Raw genomic sequence first — 10,664 nt, 5'->3', positions numbered from 1 at the left:
CTCACTATTCAAGAAACAATAAAAGTTGACAGAGGCACATCGTGCACGTACACTTCTAAGAACAGGAGTGATAAAAAATACATCTTCAGTAGAGTATAATTCACCATATAGCTTATTTCCTGAGCAGGCTTCCAAGGTGTTCCCATAAGAAATGATTCAAGACAAGGATGACAAGATGAGTGGTCAACAAAGGAGGAACAGTTTTATCTAGTCCTTCCTAGAAAAGCTCTCTGAATCGTATGTGAAATTATTGCTCATTCCTTGACATAGTCACACTACAAAGCCCTAGTCTGGTCACAGAAATTAATGGCAGTCATTCCAACAACTGGGTCATTTTCAAAAAGCACCAGGAAGCCCAAACAGACTGGCCAGTCTTTCTTTGCAGGTATTCTTATAGACTAGTGCCCACTAGGACAAAAATGTTATGAACATATTTAACAACTTCTTTTGTAATAGACACCATCATGAACCATTATGTTATCCAGTTAATCTGCACTATCTTCCAGTCATCCACTATACAATCAGAGTTTTCTCTCCTGCAGTGCTGCTGTCAGAAAGGCTGTGGTGAATGAACCAAATATTAAGATGTAGTACCAGCCTGCATACTAGAAAGCCTAATAAAAATATCCAAGAACAAACAAATTCTCAAAAAACAAATCAGAATCAACAGTCTAAAAACTGTTTTACCATTCAAAGTAAGAAGCAATCTTTAGATGTCAATTTGCCTTTGAAATTGTACAGATTAAGTCACTTTCTTCTAATTCCAAAGACAGTTAAAATGCTCTCCTATACGTTAAGTGTTAAGCACCTAAACTATGCATAAAGACACTGCTACCAAATTACCTTCTCACCTCACAAGGGTCTTCCATGTTACTCTCCATTACAGTAGATATGGTTTTCTTGACAAGAGGAAAATCATTCTCTGCAGGCTCAGCAGCTGACCTTTTTTGAGCTGTCTGCATCAGACTTAGAGCAGGCTCTACTGAAGCACTGTGTTCTTGTTTGGTTTCCATACTGCTGTTTGAATATTCACCAAGTTCATCAGCTGCAGCTGTCAAAGATCCAGTGCTGTTTATAGAAAGGCATAATTGTGACTCGTTAGGGTTTAACCCAGCTAGCAGATCAGCACTGCACAGCTATTTGCTCCCTCCTCCCCAGTAGCATGGGCAAGAGAATCAGAAAAAACCCAAAACTTGTGAGTTGCAGTAATGAGAATTTAATAGTACAGAAAAGGAAGGGAAAATAATAACAGCAATGATAGAAGAATGTACATGAAAAGTAATGCACAATGCCCACTGAGCCTCGGATACACTTCCAACCAACTCCCCCAGTTTTATTTTTCAGTATATGGCATGGGACATCCGTTCAGTCAGTTTGAGTCAACTGTCCTGGCTGTGTTTTCTCCCAGGTCACTGTGCACTCCCAGAATGATTGCTGGCAGGGAAGCACAAGAAGCAGAAAATGCCTTGTCCATTTACACACTGCTCAGCAATAACTAAAACATCAGTGTGATATCAACACTAATGTCATACTAAATCCAAAACCCAGCCCCACATCAGCCACTAGGAAGAAAAATTAACTCGATCCCAGCTAAAACCAGGACATTACTGTATAATAAGCCAAAATTCATCTTGCAGAACATTTCCGTGTGGCTGTTATACATGGATATTTGATTATACTCACTTCTACTTAGAGTCAGTATTGGCTTCAAGTGTACGATTTACCATGAAGAAACATTTTGCTGCACTATCTTAAGGCACGTTAGAGAATTTTTCTAGTTACAGTCAAAACTAATTACTTCAGAAGCAATTCTATTTGAACTGCATTTGATACTTCCATAAAAGAGTAGACTAACTGCCCTAAATAGTCCAAAAATATAGTATTATTTGTACACGCAGCTGAATCTTGATTCTCCCCCTCTCCTTGTCCCTCCTGGTATGATTCCAAAAGGACTGACACATCTCAGGAAGCAGCAGAGATTAGGGAAATAATGTAAAGCTGTGACACAGAAGATGTACCCTAACTGTGTCTGTCAGAAATTCTGTTTATCACCAGTAGTTCCACAGGAGTTGGAACTCTTACACTGCATAGCCAAAATTCACTCTTAAAGATCTATCCATTCAATAACAGGGCAAAGTCCTCTTCAGTGCTGGAGCATCACACCTGTTGTTTTTACCTGAGAACATGCATAAATACAAGAGTACTTTCTAAAGAATTGCAACACTTACTACACCTCAGAATTTTTTCCCTTCATTTTTTTCCCTTTCTTCCCAAGCTGAAGATATCAATAATGTTGAAATAATTCATTTATCTTGCACTGAAGAATACTCCTAGTCCAGTATACTTAAGCTCAAAAATATTTACCTCTCCACTTCAGCCGAGCTGGTTCCACTTGATTTCACTGGACTGATAAGTATTGGTGCTGGTAGTAATGGTTCTGAAGTTTGTTCCTGCAAAGCAGATGTATCGAACTCTCCTGAGTCAGCAAGGATTTCCACCAATGTTAAAATGAACGTCTGTTCTTCTTCCTCTGGACATCTATGGTCATCATTCACTACCACAATTTTCCAGGGAAATAAAAAAGTAACATAGACAAAAGTCTATTATTCAAGTTTAAAATCATACTGTTCTCTTCTTTATGCCCTCCCCACATTCAGTAATGAACATGTAAATCTCCATGAAAGAAGACACTGGGGATATCCTTCACAAAATATGCTCGCTTTTTTCTGAGACAAGAATCTTATCACTCTCTGGACCTCATTCATTGCAGTAGAATCCTTATTATCCCTCAGAAGAAAGAATATTGAGAATGCCTAACAGGGATGAAGCTTTTAAGAGAGGTGTACTAGCAACAAAGAACAACGTGTAACTGTGGTTGTCAGATGGCTCTGTCTCTAAACACTATTGTGAGGTACGAAGAGTTACTTCTTTAAGTGACAGAAGTCTGCTGTTGTTTTTCTGTGGGAAGACCTAAGACATGGAAGACCGAAGTAGTACCATCATAAATGTAATAAATGAGAAATAAAATTTAGTCAAAAAAGATAGGCATTATCAACTGCCAACTGCCATTAAAATGAATTCTAGGAGATAACATTTCTAAAGGTTTTTCAAAAATGTAAAGCAACAGCATTACTCTATTACTTAAGACAGCTCTAATTTTTAATGATGTAGAGCTGTACTGCAACTTTAACTCATTTTGATTTTTTATCTCATTAAAGATGATTTAAAATGCTCCACGAGACTCAAAAACTGAGCAGCAGAGTGACAGACATCTGAAAATAAATATTAACCCTACTTTTTGCACATGCCTGAGAATTTGGCAGGAAGACTGCAGTCTGCATGAAAAAAGTATTTTGGGCTTCTAACACTGATTTTCCCATATCTTATCCAAGTATTAGTTCCAAACCTCCAAGCTCAGTTTTAGTTTGTTTTATCAACAAACACCTCTCACCTTTGCACCCTGCATTACTTTTAAACAGCAGATGAAGAGGAAAGTTTGTTTTCTTCCATTATCATCCCCTCTTCTCCTCTTCCTCTATACTTGCACAGCCCACCTACTCACATTCATTGACACTGGCATTCACTTCAAAATTTCATGAGCCACTACAGCTCACTAAGCCACTGGAAAAACACAGAGACTTTCTCCCTCTACCCCTTCAGTTTTTGAGAGGTAAGTGAGTCAGTCTCACAAAGAGCTCTAAGAAACACTAAACCCAGCAGAGATAATAAGCAGGTGCTCGCTGCAGAGAGGAAAGAGCAAGAACTTCTCCTTCTACTGATATCTAAGCTTAAGGAGTCATCCATAAAGTTTCCAAGCCTAGTCTGCATTAATGAAATTTCAATAAGAGGCAAGAGTGGGGAATGGCACTAAGCTATCGGTCCTTTTGTTTGTTCATTAAGTAGATTATTTAATCATAACACTTATTTTTTTAATCTTTGCATCAGTGATACACAAGTTTTTTGCTAACTTAAAATATTAGTGTGCATTATACCTGAAGTCTCTGCTGCACTGCTTATATGCTGCTGTTCACAATCCTGAGCACGTGTTTCATTCTAGAAATAAAATATTTGAAATAAAACAATATGGTAAGCTCGACAAATAACACTACAAAACAAGAAAGAAACAAGGCATGTCAAACACTGAAGAGACAGAAAGCCTAAAATCGTGTTTTCTCAGCTTTTACTTCTAGGCTGAAGGATATCAGACCAACAAGAACAATATGTAAATTATGTGCAGCTCACTGTCTGTCTGTATGATTTCTTGAAATAAATTTATATTTCCCACTGCACAACTCTGTCACTGATGATTCACATAACAAATTGCTCTAAGAATGTAAATTCCCCCAACCATTACAAAACAACTGAGTGCCAAAGAGAGGCACCAAGCTCTGCAACACACTTATCCTACGTCTTCTATAGTATGTACCTTTGCTAAGAAAAGGAAGAAAAGGAATACTCCACTGCAAGCTGCCTCCTCCTGCCATTTCTGCAATCCATCATGAGCACAATTTTTTTTTGTGCTCTGTTCTAATATGACACATCCACAGGTTGCACTGAGGAAACAAGTCACTGCTCTTCAGCCATTCCACAGTAACTGCAAGTACACTGGTTTCAAACAATGCTGGAGGTCTCAAAGGAAGTGTGAATGAACCCCCCCCCCTCCAGGAAAAATAAGATATTTATGCTAGAACAGCATAAACCACTGCAAAACTAAAGATGTGAAACACATACATTACCATGGCCAAATAGGTATATGTAAAAGTTAGTTACGCATAAAATGGGAAGGAGTACAGAAAAGGATAAAGTTTATTTAAACAAAACTAAGTTTGTTCTAAAGCAAAGCAAATGAAGGTGACAATGAAAATGCATTGTCGCTGCAGTATATTATTTTAGTTTAAATATATTTAACAAGAAGAGGCAGGCTGAATGATACTGGAGTCACAAGTACTTCTTCCATCAAGACTCTGAGAAATTCTCAACATTTTGCTAACAAGTGTCAAGTGTTATTGCTGAAATCCTCAAAACTGAGGCTTGTTAAATATGACTATACCTGTGGGGAAAAAAAAGTTTCATTCACCATCTGAAATACCAGATCTGTAAAACAGAGTTTGAGAAACCAGGCACCTCCAGATTGTAATTAAATTAAATTACTTACCTCAGCAAAGCTGACTGTACATTGACTGTCCTTGGCAGGACAAGGATTTTGAACAGCTGGTCTGTCCACAGAACTTTCATCCAGATAATCCTCTAGTCCAAGGTGAGATTTCTCACATTCTGCTGACAAGTTCCCAGAAGTTCCACAAGCATCTTTTATCTCTTTCTGTGCTCTGTAAGATACATATCCAGGTAGTCTGAAACCAAAACCAATTAAGGGTACCCTCTGTATGGCCTAACCTCTGTATAATATGATTCTAATTATGCATTTAATATGAAGCTTACATATTTACCTGTTTAAAAATTACTAAAGAAAATGCATAATCTTCAAACAAATCTACATAAAGGGAGGTTTTTTACTGGAATACTAACACCACTAACTTGAGACTTTACTAATAAAGGCATGACCAAGCAAGAAAGCTTAGAAGCTCACTAATGTTTTCAAATTGATCAATTCATTAAAGTTTCCTTCTAGACACAGTTAAGAAGCAAGCTGATTATTAAGTACTGAAACAGCAAGCACAAATTAATGTTTACACACTGAAAGTCTTCAGGTAACATTTAAGAAATAAAAACCTTAAAAATAGAAATCTAAATTAAACTTCTACGCATTAACACATATGCAATGTCCATAAGCATACAATTTCCATCATAAATGTGCTACACATACACCTCAGCTGCTTATTTTAGAAGATCCTAGGAATAAAGTCAGTATTAGCTGATGATTTCTTCCTACCTCCCTTTGTTGTCCATTTGCTTGACAAGATCCATACCAGTTGCAAAATTCTGAAGGACAGAAGTATCCCTTGAAGTTGGTCCAACTCTGACCTGTTCCACCTTCTGCATTTCTGTAGTACCTCTAAAGTCCATAGGCTCTAAGATATATAAAGTTGTACTTTAAGACAGATAAGTTACGTTACGTCATTTGTGCACAATCTTGTACATAATTTTCACATTTAGGTTTTTGTAACATGTTCTAGAACTGCATAAACATACATATTGAAGTTTATTCTTACATCATATATCTATATTTTATATTAAAAAATGCTGGTATATATAGGTTATATTAATGTCTCATTTATGATATACATATATATCATCTTGCCTTGATATTTTGTGCTCTTTGCCAGTGCCATAGAGATAATTAAAAACTGAAAATGTGAACACCTTACACACCACTACTTTCTGTAACTGCATTACGAAGAACAAAACTATTCTTTACATCTCCCCTTTCGGTTTTGATGGAAAACAAAGATAGTGATAACAGAAGGAATGCACACTGTAATGTACTTCTGACATTGCCAGCCCAGTAATTGATATTTACATTTCATTTAATTTTAAATTAAGGCTTTTGTTTATGTATAAAACTACAATAAGTGAATATCTCATGTTATAGCACTGATGCATAATCTGTGAACAGGAATCGAAAAAATCCTTTCAACTCAGTTTTACGTTATAAAGAGCCATGAATCCACTGGAAAAAAACTATTTTCAAAACCCCAGGATAAGAAACAGGCTTACCACTTTGAATGCTGTCTAGCTGTTCCATAACTACGTTTGTATTAAGAGGTTTCTGATTTACATTTTCATTAGACCTCAGTACTTCTGTGTTTGGATTTGATTTCTGGAGACTGCCTCTTCTCAGTCTCATACTATTCACCATAGGCAGAGAGTTATTGCTAAAGGTAAGAAGGAGAAATGCCATCAACACAGCTCTTGGTTTCTTGAAAGCTAGCAACAAGATAAAATTACCATTTTCAGCAAACACGTACAAAAAAGATGAGAGAGGTAAAACAGATGACAATGAACAGATGAAATACAGCTGACAGAAGAGGCATTATTTGGCAGAAAAAAAAAAACCCAAAACATCAGCTACACTGGTAACTACTGGAACAATTAACTTTATTGCAAACTAGTATGTACTCTATCAAAATAACTGAAACACTTAAAGATGTGAGATGATCAGTGATCTAACACTGATCACACACTACTAAGTTCTGGTTAAAAATATAATAAAAGAACTGTTGAACTTAAAGTAAAAGCTTCAATTCCGGTTATTCAGCAGAGTACAAGCTGATACTTTGTTCAAGCAGTCAACAAGTCTTCCAAATAACAGAACATGATGATCTCTAGATTTTTTTCTGAAAAAGTATCCCATCAAGCTATTTTAACTTTTAAGAAGATTTGAGTAAAATTGAAAAACACAACGATAGAAGATCACTGCTCCTTGACATCTGTTTGTTCTAAACGTAGAGCACAGCAGCAGTGACACTTAAGCAATTTGTGTTGGCCCAATTAGCCATAAAGTACTTTGGGAAAATGATCTTAATGATTAGCAGCAATTTCATACCAAAAAAAGTTCTATCATTCTCCCCTCCCAAACATAAATTAACTTCTGGAGTGAAGAATAAACTTCACATTCTCAAATCACATACCAACACCTCAAAATTTACAAAGAAAAGGCTGGGGGTTCCATATTAGAAATTTCCATAGAAAATTATCTAAGCTGAGGAATTTTCACAAAAGCCAGACTGCTTGCAATTCATGAAAAAAATCCAGAGAGAGCCTTGCAAAAGTAAGCAGTGTCAGATGTCTCTCTATAAATTCACTGAAGTAGTAATTTCACCTGGCATCTGTTGCATTTTTCTCAAAATGTTCTGCAACACCTGCTCCTGCACCAGTGCTTTGGTCTTCTACTATAATGTTGCCTCCATCCTTGCAAGGGACATTGTCAGAAGTCGCTGAAGAAACCACATACTGATCAGCAGCCCTGTTTTGCTCTGAGTCATCCTGGCTCACAAAGCTTTTGCCCATGTTGAGTTCATCTTGTGCAGGTAACATGCATGTCCATTCTAGTTAGAATAGCAAACAAAGCAGAACAGCAGAATTTAAAAAGTTAATTAATATTCAAGCAATGGAAGTAGATGATAAATTCTATATGAAAATCTACCAAAAACTAGACTAAAAGCCAGGTAATTTAAGGTTACAGCTAGTCAGAAGGAAAGACCTATGTTTCAATTTAAAGGCCTGGAAAGATTACTTACGCCTATTTAACCCCAGATCCTCTTTTTTTCCAATCTGTGCAGCCAACATAGATCAATTAAAACATGTCCTTCCTTAATTAGCTCTCAGAAACACACAGTGATGCAATTGGTACTACCCAGTAAGGTGTTTTGCTTTTTCCATCCCAGCTGCATTGCCTAGTCACCTAGTGTAAGTATGTGCTACAATTCAGCAGGACTAAATACATAAAAGACTCTTGTCCTCCTGCTGTGTAGAGAAGTTCTGCAGCTACTGCTCTGTTCCTCCTTAGGTGGACCCAGAATGCACAGGAAGACTTTGTCTCATAAATCAGATCATACCTTCAGTGCTTGCTTTTATCTGGAACGTTGGATCTCCCATTGCAAGTAAAGTCATGGCAGCTTCAGTGCTTCCATCACTAATTCCTACAAAGTTGTTCAAACACAAGTTAAAAATCACAAGTATACTTACAAAAAATTCATTTACCCACACATTCAAAAAAGCATTTGATGTTATCATTCACACAGTGCAGAATGTATTTTTTAAATTGTTGCCATTCATGAATTAAGATACTCATGGACAGATGACAATTCTCATTCACTAAATTCAATGTTCCCTGAACGATACTCCCTGAAGGAACTGCAGTCAGGAAGACTTACGGTGGAGAAGGCTCATGTTGAAGAGCTGGTTCGTGAAGAATTGTTTCCCATGGGAAAGACCACATACTAGACCAGTGGAAAAGCATGAGAAGCAAGATGTGACAAAGGGCAAGTAGTATGGACTGACTGCAGCTCCTGCTACCTCTGTTCCTGATTAGCATGGAGTCAGGAGTAAAGGTATCAAGCTGAGTGTGGGAAAGGCCAGGATGTGGAAGAGTGGTAGCGAAGAGGTGTTTTAGTCTTCTCAACTTCCCTCCACTCAACTCTACTTTTAGTTAGCAATAGGATAAAATAAACTTTCACCAAGTCAAGTCTATCTTGTAAAGTTTGAGTCTACATGTCAACCCATGAGGTTTTCCATTTATTTTCTCCCACTGTCCTATTGAGGAAGAGAAGTGACAGAGCAGTTGGTTATGCATCTCATGGCCAACCAAACCACCACAAATGGAAAAGGAGGAAGTGTTTAAATGCAGATATCCATAATCTGTAGCACTGAACTATATTCCTGTTTAAACTTCTATGTTCTAACTAACTCGCCATATAAAACTAAACATTTCCATCCTCCAAAATTATTGTACTGAAATAAATCGAACCAAGACAGTAGACTTTGCCTTCCTCAACCAAGACAGTAACCCTGTTGTACAATCAATGAATATACAGATTATATAGTATAACCAGGAGCTTGGCTGATGTAATTATTATATTGGAGTAGGAAAAGAAAAACACCCTATTCCAGGCTTGTGAAATAGATTCCAGTGGAGCGGAACTTCAGAAGAGATCATTCCTCACTGGCAGTCAGCTCTTAAATGGGTCTAGGAGAGGTGGAGCCAGGCTCTACCCCTTCCTGCAGCACAGGAAGCCCCATACACCCTGTCAATGTCAAATGCTACTTACAAAGACTGAGAATGTATTTAAATTCCCAACTGAAAGCAATAGATCTGTAAGGGTTGATATCTCCTATCTAAAGAGTATTTTCTTCTGGTCAGAGTCTAGTTAGAGACCATACAGGGGACAAAGCTATGATTCTGCCCACTCTTATCACTTTTTGACACATCAAGTAAGCTGTAAGTTGGTGGCTGGAATTAGATGATATTTAAGATTCTTTCCAACCAAGCCATTCTGTTCTATGGTTTGTCCTCTTCTCCCAGTAAAGATAACTACAGCATAGGACTCAGAAAATGTAGTCCCACTCCAAGAAACAAAACTTTGCAATGCTTGGTCCACCTACTTGATAGAGAACAGAAGAATGTGAATAGTTTAAGCCTTTTCAAAAAACATGAAAGAATCCAGTACCTCATGAGCATCTTTTTTCTAAGATAGATGAATTTTGAAATTTTATCCACGAGTAACCACAAATTGATAGCATGTTAAAGGGGAAGACACGAACAAGATAAATGCATATCTACCTTTGTCTGCTTCTGGATTTTCATGCGCAGTTGCTTCCTTAAACAAAAAGAAAAACGTATCAGAGATTTACATAAAAATCAGTCTGCAATTTTAATCTAACGCATACTGGTTAATTCTCTGCCCAAAGATCACCCTGGCTTTAAAATACTATACTAGAAGCTGACAGTATTTTACAGTTTTCCATATCTATACTATCACAAGCAGGTCTGGAAACCAGTCAGAGGCCACAGCTTTATATCTGCTATAAAATAACAGAGAGAAAAGGAAGATGAAGGAAAAAGGGAGGGTGAGGAAACAATGGGTATTTGTCTCCTTCATCACCTGGCTGCCCAAGGAGAAAAAGCAAAGAGTGTAATTATCAATAGTTTCTAAGAGATGGTTCCCAAAGCACAAAGAAGATGGCAATGCTGAGTACAATGTCAA

At 37.3% G+C, this 10,664-nt stretch overlaps 2 protein-coding genes across 2 annotated transcripts in view; both read right to left on the bottom strand.

Annotated features, from left to right (window-relative positions):
* LOC104915352 (transcription factor TFIIIB component B'' homolog) overlaps positions 1-463 on the bottom strand; it is a 26,771-nt gene extending 26,308 nt beyond the window's left edge. Inside the window, exon 1 of the mRNA XM_019610250.1 lies at positions 410-463. Coding sequence (XP_019465795.1) covers positions 410-463 — 54 coding nt within the window. The remainder of the gene's footprint in view (positions 1-409) is intronic.
* Positions 464-824: 361 nt separating this feature from the next.
* The window catches only part of LOC104915351 (transcription factor TFIIIB component B'' homolog), a 10,118-nt gene continuing 278 nt past the window's right edge, over positions 825-10,664 (bottom strand). The window contains exons 2-10 of the mRNA XM_010726225.1: positions 10,241-10,277; positions 8,517-8,600; positions 7,781-8,006; positions 6,676-6,833; positions 5,891-6,029; positions 5,156-5,327; positions 3,993-4,053; positions 2,365-2,554; positions 825-1,068 (exon numbers count right to left, since the gene is read on the bottom strand). Coding sequence (XP_010724527.1) covers positions 840-1,068; positions 2,365-2,554; positions 3,993-4,053; positions 5,156-5,327; positions 5,891-6,029; positions 6,676-6,833; positions 7,781-8,006; positions 8,517-8,600; positions 10,241-10,277 — 1,296 coding nt within the window. The 3' untranslated portion in view covers positions 825-839. The remainder of the gene's footprint in view (positions 1,069-2,364; positions 2,555-3,992; positions 4,054-5,155; positions 5,328-5,890; positions 6,030-6,675; positions 6,834-7,780; positions 8,007-8,516; positions 8,601-10,240; positions 10,278-10,664) is intronic.

This window comes from Meleagris gallopavo, chromosome Z, assembly GCF_000146605.3.
Source record: "Meleagris gallopavo isolate NT-WF06-2002-E0010 breed Aviagen turkey brand Nicholas breeding stock chromosome Z, Turkey_5.1, whole genome shotgun sequence".
NCBI lineage: Eukaryota > Metazoa > Chordata > Aves > Galliformes > Phasianidae > Meleagris > Meleagris gallopavo.
This window is presented reverse-complemented; position numbering and strand designations above follow the sequence as displayed.